At 45.7% G+C, this 13,071-nt stretch overlaps 1 protein-coding gene across 2 annotated transcripts in view; it reads left to right on the top strand.

Moving 5' to 3' along the window:
- Positions 1–11,437, top strand: part of LOC133349375 (sperm flagellar protein 2-like) — a 43,103-nt gene extending 31,666 nt beyond the window's left edge. For both annotated transcript variants that reach the window (XM_061562753.1, XM_061562761.1), the window contains 11 exons: positions 1,441–1,806; positions 2,175–2,334; positions 3,275–3,391; positions 4,087–4,225; positions 4,646–4,875; positions 5,699–5,805; positions 7,488–7,670; positions 8,532–8,609; positions 9,422–9,589; positions 10,091–10,230; positions 11,041–11,437. In XM_061562753.1, coding sequence (XP_061418737.1) covers positions 1,441–1,806; positions 2,175–2,334; positions 3,275–3,391; positions 4,087–4,225; positions 4,646–4,875; positions 5,699–5,805; positions 7,488–7,670; positions 8,532–8,609; positions 9,422–9,589; positions 10,091–10,230; positions 11,041–11,086 — 1,734 coding nt within the window. In that variant the 3' untranslated portion in view covers positions 11,087–11,437. The remainder of the gene's footprint in view (positions 1–1,440; positions 1,807–2,174; positions 2,335–3,274; positions 3,392–4,086; positions 4,226–4,645; positions 4,876–5,698; positions 5,806–7,487; positions 7,671–8,531; positions 8,610–9,421; positions 9,590–10,090; positions 10,231–11,040) is intronic.
- Positions 11,438–13,071: the final 1,634 nt, after the last annotated feature.

The following is a 13,071-nucleotide window of genomic DNA, read 5'->3' on the forward strand; positions in this document are numbered from 1 at the left end:
ACCCCCATCGCTTCTCCCGAGCCCATCCTGCTACTGCTTCTCCTAGGCCCGGCCAACTAGATGTGACTTACCCCAACCGCTATCACTACCACAAACCCCATCATTATCACTATCACTATCCCAACCCCTATCACTACCCCAACCCCTATCACTACCCCAACTCCTGTCACTACCACAACCCCCATCACTACCCCTATCACTATCCCAACCCCTATCATTCAGATGCTGTCTTTCCGACAGACCTGTTCTTCACCTGAGGACGGCTGCTTGCGTTGTGGCCGAAACGTCGTGAGAATTGTATTTTATTATGTTTTATTATTTTATTATTTCCCTTCTACGTGACTTTACCGAAAGAACCAAGAAGATGAATCCCTGCAGTCACGAAAGCTTTAAATCGAAATTTGATTAGCATGATGTTAATGTGAGGAATTAGCATGTAACTGGTCACGGAAGTGGCTATGTTAAAGTCAGAGTTTACATATCAACAGAGGCATTTAGTATATTGACGCTAAACAATACACCACTGTCATTATCGTCAACAGCCATCGTCTCGCCGATGCCGGATGAAGGCCTGGCAAAGCCGTTGCCATCTCTCTCAGTCTCGCTTCGCAACAATCCATCTCGTCCCTGTAACACGATCTGATTTTATCGCTCCATCTCCGTGGCGAATGTCCCCTCCATTGGCTGCCACTCGATCGTTAGTCTCCACTACTGCCCGTCATCCCTCCCATTGAAGTGTCTTGCCCAAGCCCAAATACTCCTCTCAATTAGCAATAAGATTGATCTCGCTTGCGTATGATTTCTGATCCTCGTATTCCTCATCCTGTCTCTCGGTGTAATTCCAAGCACACATCCTTTCCACCCTTTGTTCTACGTGCTTGTCAGTGCCAACGTTTGTGATCCATATGTCGTAGCAGGTAAGAATAAATGCATAATCGAGGTTTTTGGGTTAGATCGCGTAAATGCGTCGTTAAACCTACCACCACAACAGTAAACCCACAAAATGTACAATTCGAGTACAAGAAGCAACATTTTTTTAAAAAGTTATTCTTCACACAAATTGGTGTTGTTTTTGCATCTACATCTACAACTATTTAAACAATCTTTAGGAGGGACTCATATGCAAAGCACAGTAGAATATCATTGTTATTCCGCTTGTTTACCCAGGAAAGCCTCACTGAGTCTCATGACTCTTTTTCAGGAGGGTCCTGCCTATTTTTCGCAGTCGGGGGTGATGATTGCCTCGCACAGTAGATTCTAATCAAGTTAATTTGTATGTAATTTTACTAATTTGCCAAATTTAGTGTATACCTAGGGTAGTTATTGAATGCCGATCTGCACATAGTGGTTCAATAAAGATTTACATGAGAGCAGGCTGGAAAGTTGTACTTGCGGGTAACATACACTGATGTACAATGTGCGGCATTACGTTGCATTCAGGTGGAAATGGAGCGCTGGCAGGACGCGGTTCTGTTCTTGCGGGACTACTACGTGGGCATTCAGGGCCGGGTGGGAGCCGGTGGGCTGGGAGGGGAGCGCGAGGCATTCCGCCTCCCCCTGCTTCCGCCGCCCCCGCTGGCTCCGGCAGCAGACGAGGAGAAAGCGTCGCGTGCCGCCCCCGGGAAGTCGGGGGCGGACGCGACGGTCACCGGGCCCGGCAGCCCGAGCAGCCGAGAGAGAGTGTCGCGCGGCAGGGGCGGGCGCGACAAGAGCGATGCGCTGTCGGCAGAATCGCCAACGTCGCACGCCTCCCAGGAGATCATCCAAGAGGCCTCGCAAGCCGCGCTGGCTGTGGCCGCCCTGATGGTACGACGGACCGCATGATCAAGGCATTGCGCTGCATAGCTCTCTGATGTGTTCTTGGGTTGTATCGCGTGTTGTTCGACATGATAATATGTCCGATTATCACAGTTGGCTATGTACGTTGCAAAAGATGTTCAACATGCATACGAAGTTCAGTATACATACAAGACTGGAGCTATAAACAGTTCACCGGCCCTCTTATATTCCACCGAGGTCCAGGCCCGACTTGTCTAGCTCCTGTCATTACGACATCATGCTAAACAACATGCGGCATACACCAAAAACACAATATTTTGTTAGGCTGTTTCCGTATACATAGGTCCCATATTAATATTACGTTGTTTTGCTGCTGCTGGGGATGCCTGTGGAAGGTTTCTGAGGAGCTGGCAGTGTTGGAGCAGAATGGTAGAGACGATGAACAAAACGATGGAGAAAGGGCAGCATCTGCAAGTCGAAAACCCACCTCTGGCAAAGCGAAAGGTTCTAAGATTGCCAAGAAGAAGGAGCCAAAAGGATCTGGGAAAAAAAAGGGTAAGATCATCACTTTGAGAAGCTATAACTATACTCAGAATGGGTGGATAATGTTAATTCATCTCTTTTACACCCATATGCTGAGTAGAATAAAGATTATGCATTGCTTTGGATTCATATATAGATCTTCTTGGTTCTTTCGTTAAAGTCACGTAGAATGGAAATAATAAAATAAAAGGGCCATTTTATTATTATTTATTATTCTTTTATTATTTCCATTCTACGTGACTTTACCGAAAGAACCAAGAAGATGAATCCCTGCAGTCACGAAAGCTTTAAATCGAAACATATATAGATCGTTAAGCTAGACGTGTACTTCTAAAAATAAGTTGCCGGTATGAAACCTCTTCGTCCTGCAGCGACCCATCATGCGTGCTCATTTCCTCTCTGCGGAAACATCGCAACACAGCAACGGGAACCGTTCTGAAAAGTACCGGTGTTTTACATGCGTGGTGTTGTGAGAAGTGCCGGTACGGCGTAACGTCGTTTATCGGACAATTTCGACCGCTGGGGATGATTCGATTCTACCAGTAGGGAGGGAACCTCTTCTTGCGTTTCTATACAGAGGTGGATTTTTTGACATTATTAAGTTTTCCAAGACGGTAAGTATAATCTATCGATTAAAATTTCTTCAACTGGTGCAGTGGCACAGTGGTTATTGCTCTGTGCTATAAACCCGTGTGTACACCTTGGTTGCATCCCTGCCACGGCTAACATCAGTGGTGAGCGATATCTCGACGAGTCCTGGACACCAACTTCACCGACTCGCACTTGCTAGTGTGGTGATGCATGGTCAAAAAACACTCACGACGCGCATGGTATGAATATGCCCTCATCCAGCAGTGGATTGACAAAGGGCTATGGCATGTATTTATTTATTTACTTTATAACTATTATAAGTGAATTGATGTTGTTCCAAACTTGTACTTGAGGAGTGCAGGAGCGCCCAGCCCCAGTGTGCCAATGCAAGTGGAGGAAGTGGACCCTGAAGTGGTGGCACAGAAGGAGCGCAAAGCCAAGATGCATCAGGAGCATGCTTGTGCCTTAAAGCATGAGGGTGAGGCTTGAAGCACAGCAATACTGCCCCACTGTGAGGGGCACATTCACATTGCATTAATTGTAGGGACCACAACAGTGGCCTAGTGTTGTAGGCATGAGCCCCTTAGTGCAAAGAATTTAATTATTCAGAATCTTTATTTTGACTGGAGGAATCCGATGAGTTATGAAGCTCTTTTTCACAGATGTCCAGTAAAATGGGGAGCCCCTGTCCAACCCTCCCCCCCCCCCCACCGCTCTTCGTAGCCGGGAACCTGGGAACCCCTGTCCTGTGGGCCCTGGTGCAGTTGTACCACCTGCACACTTGAACGCTACGCCACTTGACCACGAGGACTTTTTAAAGCTCATTGCTCATTGCCTTGGCCACTGAGAAGAAGGCCATTCCGGTTCACGAAATAAGCCAGCGGGCTCAGCCCGGATTGCCACAGCAACCTCACTGTGGCAAGGGAGCTGCAGTTGGCCCATCTGATGACTTAAATAATTGGATTACAGCCCAGCTTCAATTCCAACACATCGCTATGACAACTATACAGACAACGGCATTATTCGTGACGTTAATAACCGTGAAGATAATAACGATCCTGAGGTGGTCAGAGAAGAGTAACTTTTGTGTGTGAATTGTATTGCTTTCACGAAATGCTTTGGAGCATAACACAAGTGAGCTGTGGTCTCTGCCCTTGTGTACGGGGCCTATAGAAACCTGCCTGAGACAGCGACTGGACACGGTGAAGGAGCAAGCTCTCTCGGCAATCGGGGCCCTCCGCGCGGCGAGTGCGGAGGCGTACCAGGCCATGCAGGACTCGCTGGGCCAACGCTACCACGCCGAGATGCACAGGTGTTGTACCAGCCACAAGACAACGAGTCTTCCTGCGGCCTGCATAGGCTTTTGGCGGCAGGCGTCCGTTAGCGAGTGGCTATGAAAGTCAATCTACAGTGCTATACGACACCGGCGACCTGAGGTCGCTTCCTGGCCGCAGTTAATATCAGTGGCGATTAACTGAACCAGACATAGCTACATCAGCATTGGGGGGACAAAGGCACCCAGGTGTGGTCCTGGCCACACCACCCGCTTGTGTGCCATATGGCTACATTATGTTTCTCGCTAATGGCGGTCCGGCAGCTTAGAGTCTGTGTAAGCTATACGGGGGATCGTTGTCTCTCTCTCTGTGAGAGTCTGGACGTTTCCCGACACGCGTGGTGGTAACGTATGCGCTGCGCGCGATGACGCGGCAACATGTGTGCCGCACTTGTCCAGCATTGAGCAGCTGCTGGATGTGATTCAAGGCGCCGTGGAGTCGGGGACTCCGCTGCAGCCTGAGCTGGTGCTGCAGCAGGACTCCTTCTACCTAAGCACAGAGGCGCGCATGTACGAGGAGCCTCCTCCCCCCGCCCCCCCGCAGCCCTCCGAGCCTCTCCACCCCCAGCACTTCACTGTGGAGCAGCTGATGTCCTTCCATCGGCACCTGCTAGAGACTGCGCCTGCAGGTAGGTGCTGCTTGCTCACTGCGTATGTGTGTGTGCACTTGCTCCTACAGTCTGTTAAGGCTATATGGGGATCCATCTTCTTGGTTCTTTCGGTAAAGTCACGTAGAATGGAAATAATAGGGTCTCTCGACAGACCTGTTCTTCACCTGAGGACGGCCGCTTGCGTTGTGGCCGAAACGTCGTGAGAATTATTTTATTATGTTTTATTTTTATTATTTTATTATTTCCATTATATGGGGGATCTTTGTCTTACCCGAAACCCAGTGGTGTAGCGTGATTGGCATGCCCTTAGGGAAAGGAATGAAATGGGGCCACCACACTGTCCACCTTCCCCCCACCCTCTTCGCGGCCCGGCACCTATGCACCTGAAGCCTGTGGGCTCTGGTGCAGTTGCACCACCTATATACTCAATAGTTGTACCACTGCCTGAACCCTCACTGGAACAAACCTTCTGACCACGTCCCAAACTAAACAGACCGGAGTTCGATCATTTTAGGTTATCATCATCGTGATCATCATCAGGCTTGATGGATCCACTGCTGGGTAAAGGTCTCCCCAAGTCCTAAAAATCTCTCACGGGGTCCTGCAATGTAATAATCGTGGGGGCTCCAGAAATATAATGGAAAATGTATGGTGAGTTTTGGTGGTCAGTGATGGTAAATCGGGTGATGAGAATCTGTATTGAGTGCAGTTGACCAACTTGTGAATATATGAAGACGGGTAGGCCTTTGGAAGATATAGATACAACATCTGTCACGTTAACTCTCATGCATATTTAGCTATAAATATTAATCATAACAACGAACCCCATCTTTTGGTACAGGATATATTTCCACTTTAGATTTCATCGACTTCCTGCATGCTCTGGGTTCTGGTGGTACAGGGAGTGAATCTCTGCCAGAGGCCTGGCTAAACATGTCGCACACACAGGTGAGTCGAGACCTGGTCTCATTCAGACACTCACGATATATATATACAAGTTGTGGATGTGGCCGAGTGGCTGGCACCGTTGAGATCCTGGGTTCGAATCCTGGTTTCTCATGCCTGTGATTAAACCTGATTCTCAATTCTATAGAGTTGGTGGTCTCAGCCCAGCCACCAAAGGCTGCACAAAAAGCCCATTACATTCAGTTTGGTTCTGTGCAGGCTCTGAGGACTGAAGCCAAATGACAAGAGCAATGCAGTAAAGTGTATTTAAGTATTAATTTATTTATTCATACACTTGTTGAGATTTGCCTCGGCCATTCTGCAAGAGATGGGATGCAAAGATGACGACAATAACCGCCGTTCGCCACCAAGAGATTGTTTCGCCCAGGAGAGCCTCACCGAGTCTCAAGGACTCTATTTCAGGAGGGTCCTGCGAAGATGTAAATTCCAATTATATAATTTATGGGTATTTTTTTACATTTGATCAATTTGGAGCATGGCACCAGCAATGGCCTACTCTTGCGGACGATATGACGGAATCTTTAACGCCCACTGTGAAGCAGATGGCCCCCGTAGTATCACGACGGTTATTACACTCGCAGCATTAATCAGGGTGGCCGCTGTACTTCGAACCGCGAACCTCCTCAACAGCAAGCGGGGGGAACGCGCAACCGCTGGGCAGCGTCACCGTCCCTTTGTGCTGTGCGTGGTTGTGTGCTATACATTTCTAAGTGATAAGCCACTTCTTTAAGCTATCATTTGTGGCCAGGTCGCTTCTGAAAATGAAGCAAATTGCTCAGTGGGCTTTACCTGTTGAAATAAAAATGGTAAAATTTAACTTTTAATTGTTTGTTTGTGAATTGCTTGCATTTCCTATAATTTGCACTCATATCGTGTTTTTGTATTGTTTGTTGTTGTAACTTTCTGACCCGCCCCTACTGGACATTTGTGAAAAAGAACTTGATAGCTAATTGGATTCCTCCAGTATAAATACATATTTTGATTCTAAATCTTGACTTAAAGCTTTCGTGACTGCAGGAATTCATATTCTTTGGGTCTTTCGGTAAAGCCACTTAGATAGAAGAAAAAATAATAACAATAAAATAATAAAATAAAGTGAATAAAAAAATAATAAAAATATCACGACGTTTTGATCGCAACACAGGCAATCGTCTCCTCATAACATTTGCTTGTGTTGCGATCGAAACGTCGTGATATTTTTGATTATTAAATCCTTTATATTAAGTTCACTTGCGTGCTTGCTTGCGCTCTTACGACCGTGCAAATCTTTCGGTCGTTTTTAACCCACTTCCCGTGATCCATCGAGCTGACATTTCGCACACAGACTCGTTGTGCGTGACAATTTTTATCGTGAAATTTTTTTTCCAAAATTTTACACTTTTTAGGAATTTTTTTTAAATATTTAATTACCAACTGCTTAATGGTGGCAGGCAATCATCTGACCCATAGGTGGCAGCCATCTCAAGCCAGAGGACGAGAGGACTCTAGCCGCCACGCATATAAAGGATTTATAGTGAAAAACTTAGTTTTTACGGGTAAATTTTTTTTAATTCACTTTTTTTTTATTATTTGATTGTTATTATTTTTTCTAGCTCCACGACTTTACCGTAAGACCCAAAGAATATACAGTATTCTGATTCTGTTTGCGGTTGCGGCGTGTTCAGATTGCGGCGATCGCACACCAAGTGCAAGGCGGCGTGGAGCTGTTGGACTGGCGCAGGCTGCTGGTGCTGGCGGCCTGGCCCTGGCCACTGCCCTCGGTGACCCAGCTGCTGGCGGTGCTGGCAGCCTGCCGGAAAGCCGACCCTGAAAGCTCCGGCTTCTTGTCTCAGGAGCAGTACGACCAGGCATGTGCTCCTCTGTTGTCCCCTATTTCTTGCCACGTCTCGACCCACTCTTCTCGTTCACTCTCCAAATGCCCACCGCCCCCCCTCCCCGCTTCAAAAGATTGGCAGAGTACAGCGTATCTTCGGAGTAATGTGAGCAGAGATACCGTTTGCCACATATATCAGAGTTGTTTTGCTTGTGTGTAGCATGAAAACAATTGAAATGTATTATGATTTGTGGGTGCCATAGTGGCGAGATGTTAACTACCTCGCCTGGTATACATGAGGTCGTGGGTTCGATCGTGACCCTGACGCCTGTATATTTGGAATTTTCATGTTCTCCCCGTGGTCGCGTGGATTTTTCTCTGGGTCCTCCGGTTTTTCCCTCCACATTTTGAATCAACATACATTTAGAGTATTTGACTGCTATAAATTTCCACATAAACCACTTCGTTGAGCAATCATTTGTGGCCAGGTCGCTTCTGAAAAAGAGCTATATAAGCTCAGTGGGCCTTTCCTGGTAAAATAAAACTATATTCTTGGTTCTTTCGATAAAGTCATGTAGAAGGGAAATAATAACATAATATTAATATAAAACAATAAAAATTCTCACGACGTTTCGACTGCAACACGAGCAATCATCATCATAATATTATTTTATTATTTCCCTTCTACGTGACTTTACCGAAAGAACCAAGAATATGAATCCCTGCAGTCACGAAAGCTTTAAATCGAAATAAAACTAGTTATAGTTAGTTCGTGAGACTAACACTTTGCATTTTTATGGTATTGCTAAGTTCAATTGTTACCTGAAAATATGCTGTTAACAATAATACTATTATTGAATGTCAGGAGTAAAATTGTTGGTGTGTTGCCCCACAGATCGAACTGTGGTTTAAAGATGCTGTGCCAACAGAAAATACGTGTGACTTATATGATCGGCTGGGGAATCTGAAACAGGTACATTATTATACGAAATGATTATGTCATCGTGGTACTTTCCACTGCTGCGTAAATGCCTCCCCTATTTTCTTCCAGTCCGTCATTTACTGAGTTGCTTCTGTCCATTAGTGGCCTCCGAAATCTTAGATTTTTGTAAATGACTTAGAGAAACCTGTCATAAGAGAACAATCATTCAGGCCAGAAAACCACGAGTTTCAAACAACAACAAGAACACCAAAAACACAGAAACGTGTAAAGAGCACTCAGCCTTTGTCAGGCTCACAATGCTCTTCTTCAGGAAATCCTGACAGTATTTTGCAGAATGCACAAAGGTCGAGTGCTTTCAACGATTTTGCGTGTTTTAAATCCATTCCACTGCTTCTCTTCCCTTCCCTCGGCCTCTTTCATGTTCTCTCTCATCTCTCTTCAGATGCTCTCGTCAACATGTCCTGCCCATTTCCATTTAATCTATTTTGCTTTAAACTCACTTAAAACCCCATAGTCTCATTCGCTCTGTGCCTTCTGCGTAACAGTCTGTAGGTTCTATAAAGTGAAGTGCTTGCCACAATTGAACCACAATACCTTGCTGATCTCGTCAAGGAGCCATACATCATCACGCAAACTCCTGTTATCTTCCCAGAGGCTTTTGGCTAGCCGTCGAACAAAGACGGCCAATGCATCGCACGCGTTTAAATGCGCTTCTGTGGCCCTCTGGAATGCTCTTCCTTCCTTTGTCTTTAGTATGTTATCCTTCCTCCGTAGCTCCGATCAGCGAAATAAGTTCAACATGCATACAAGCAATCTGTTCTGGGTGGTGCGTGCGTGTATAGGCCCTCTTTACCTTGCTCGGACAAGGGGAGAAGATAGACTACAAGAGCATGTTGCTGTACTTGGCCTGTGGTGAAGATGGACAGGATGGCTTCTATCGAGCACTGAGTGTGGCGGCGGCAGCAGCAGCAATGGCTTTGCCTGGGGATCCATCTACTCCCCCTCCCCAGGTAATGTGTTGCCATCGCAATGGCTCGGGTCGATTTATCAGTGCACTATGTATTTGCAATGTGGCCCCATATTCCAATGACGGTTGTCTACAAGATGCAAAGGATGTGTGTGCGTGGATGTGATGCGCATAGACTCCGACCCGCAATGCTCCTGATGTCGAAAGATCTTGGAAGCTAAGCGGGTTTTGACCCCTGCATGTTGGCTGGACTGGGTGACCATTATGCATTAACAGGTTGTAATAGCTGCCCAGAACAGACTGTTGTTGTTGTTAAAGGCTCGGGGCTACATGGTGGAGAGCAGAGGGAAGGCAAGTACAGAAATATCCGTTGTATTGTACTTCTATGCTGCCTAACTTGACCAATCCGCACTATCCAGCAGTGGTGAAGTACGGTGATATAATCCCCATGACCCTCAGGGTGCGGATTGACACAGGGCTGTGCATGTCTAATTACGTGCACGCATTACCCTTTTCGAGAGCTGTGTGTTGCGGGTTCTCACAGACAGAGGGTCTGGATTCTGGGCCTTTGGAATCTGTCTCTCTGGACGCTTTGCTCACGGTCCTCCACCATGCCGGGGCAATTGCCGAGGACACCATCGCTTCAGCCACCCGAACGAGACGCGTGCACACCCGTACCTCGAGGTATCGTCACAACTCGCTCGCCGGGCGTCAGCGACGCGTGTTTAGGATTGTTGTGGACTTGTTAACGATGCACGGAGTGGATCCGTCGCGTGCCTCCCGCGCGACACTTACAGTTGAAGCCAGCGAGTTTCTGGGGAGGCTCAACCGAGACACACGGTGAGCTGCTAGCCCCTCCTGTCTTCGTCAGTCCCACTACAGGGACTCCTCTACTTACGAACGAGTTAGGTTCCAGAGGTCTGTTCATAAGTCAATCTGTTCGTAAGTCTAACTCTATTCCTGTCAATTCAGAACGTTTTGTACGGCATGTACACTAAACACGGGGAATGGCTTTAAAGTTGTATAATCTCCTGTAGATGTAGATGACACTGGTTCTTCACGTTCTGCAGAAGTAGATGCCACCTCCGCCATCTATTGCACGGTGGTTGAACTTACGACTATCAGTCCGAACAGATAACTGGAAATGCGGACAGGTTTCTCCGTATCTCTGAAAGTTCGTAAGTCGGACGTTCGTAAGTAGGGGAGTCCCTGTACTTTTACATAGCCATACCCACTGAATCGCTCGTGCCGCATGCAAGGTGAGTGGCCTCGTCGCTCTCTCTTATGTTGGTCCTGTCTCCTGCTCATATGCCGCGCCTGCTCCTCTGCCAGACGATTTTAAACTGGCAACAAAATCACCTATTTCTCGCAAGAGCTGCAGGACATCGCAACAGACATTTGCCAGATTTACTGTAACATGTGCAGCGTGTACCGCTAATGTTATTTATGTGTTAGCCATTTACGCCGCTTACTTAAAACCGTTTATCGTTTCAGGAACACATCGTTCAGGTGTTCCGAGATCTGGGATCGGAAGACCTAGAGCCTGTTCGTTTCCAGGCACTAATCAAGCATCCACTGATTGAAGAAATGATCAGCTTGATTTTAAAATTCAAATTAGTGGTAAGGGATGATTTGCTCATCCCGACGAATGTACTACCCTAAAACATATGTCATATGCAGTTAAATTCAATTAACCAGATTAACCGTGCATGCGAAAAAATCTTAATATTTTACGTGGGCACATTTTGTTGGTTGCTTCTCACTCGTTGGGGGTCTGTGACTCTGTGCCCCTGGGATCGGCTTAACAACGGCAAGTAAAACCAACAATCTTTAGGAAGCGATGAAAACAGACGACGCATTCAATGTTCTTACCCCCCCCCATCCCACTCCACCCCCCCGCCCATTCTACGTAGCTAAACAATTAATATATTTTGACAGTCTAATTTACGGTGTTTTGCACTATTGTAGATGACCGAGAGTCGATTATATTCGGGTTTGATAGACAGGAAGCATTTAGCTCTCGAGTAACCAAATGCAGGATGGTGCAACAGGCAGGATAATTATTTATATCGATAACACTGGTCAATACACTTTTTCTGGCATAAGGTATTCCAACGGTTTTAAGGTAATTTTGGGGTGCTGATTCCAAATCAGGTTTTTGAGATATCAAATATTGCATTTTCAATATAAACTGCAGAAGAAAAATATTAAATAAATGTGGATATCTACATAAAATGATATTATAAACACACTATCCTAAAAATACAGCACCATATTTTAACACTAAAGCAGTCACTGACTCGCAACAACTTGCAATCATGAGTGACAGAGTTAATTTCTGGTAAAATCAATGAAAATGGGGTATGCCGATAGCATAAAAATGAGATGTGATAGAGCAAATCTGAGATCAGATTTGAAATCAGCACCCTGAAATTAGTCTAAAACAGCTGCAAAAGTCCAGGCCAGAAAAAATATGTTTTTTTTGTTGACCAGTGTAATTAATTGAAATCAGACTGCTTTTCAAATCTCATTCTCTTAAATGTATTGGATTTTTGTTTTGAGATTACAACCAATCTTCTTTGGAATTACAATCAACCTCCTTCAGGTACTCTTCATAAAAATGGTCTCACTCTAAAGCAGAGGTTGGCCAATCCGCCAAGCAGTGCGATCCGCTCTGGCGGATCTCAACGGGCTCTGCTATTCCACCAGAAAGCTACGACCAACAATTACCCTTGTAGAGTTTAACACATTAAGTACTAGCACCCATCTATTGGTAGACGTTATTATCTTGTATTCTTTCAATGAATCCTTAGTAGTGGATTTTTGTTTGTTTGCTATCATCCGTACTGAAAATTGTTGTTTGCTTATGGTAGTGTTCTGGTTTGTCCTGAGATGCACAACACATGTTCTGCAATCCACCCGTGGATCTCAATCAACGTATTGGCCACCGCTGATCGAGACAAGTATTTAAATTGTTATCTAACTGGGGCCAGTTACAGTGATTGCGTTCCCACGCATGCATATTTTACTCATGGTAACAGTGTATTGTAAGAGCAGTAGGTAATCTTCTTGGTTCTTTCGGTAAAGTCACGTAGAATGGAAATAATAAAATACGTGACTTTACCGAAAGAACCAAGAAGATAAATCCCTGCAGTCACGAAAGCTTTAAATCGAAAAGCAGTAGGTAACCTCGTAACATATCAAATCATATTTTAATCATTCCCATACAACAGGCGCTACAGTCTTATTCCAAAAAATGTTATTGTATCCAGTGTCCAATAAAGAATTTAATCCAATGTCTAAGCTCAGCATGCTTACTTCTCATGGCCGCTGTTCCGACGTTGCTATTGGCTCGGCCCCTCTCTCCATTCCTGTCTGCGGAAGGCATAACCCCCATCCCTTGTTGTTGTGACTCGATTCACTTTCACATCCTTTGTTTTTTGTATCCTTCATCCTCATCTTCATTCTCCCACTCCAACTTTCTCACTCTCCTCTCCTTCCATCTCATTCACTCTCCATCTCATC

Source organism: Lethenteron reissneri, chromosome 4, assembly GCF_015708825.2.
Source record: "Lethenteron reissneri isolate LAM-NWPU_2019-01 chromosome 4, ASM1570882v1, whole genome shotgun sequence".
Lineage (NCBI taxonomy): Eukaryota > Metazoa > Chordata > Hyperoartia > Petromyzontiformes > Petromyzontidae > Lethenteron > Lethenteron reissneri.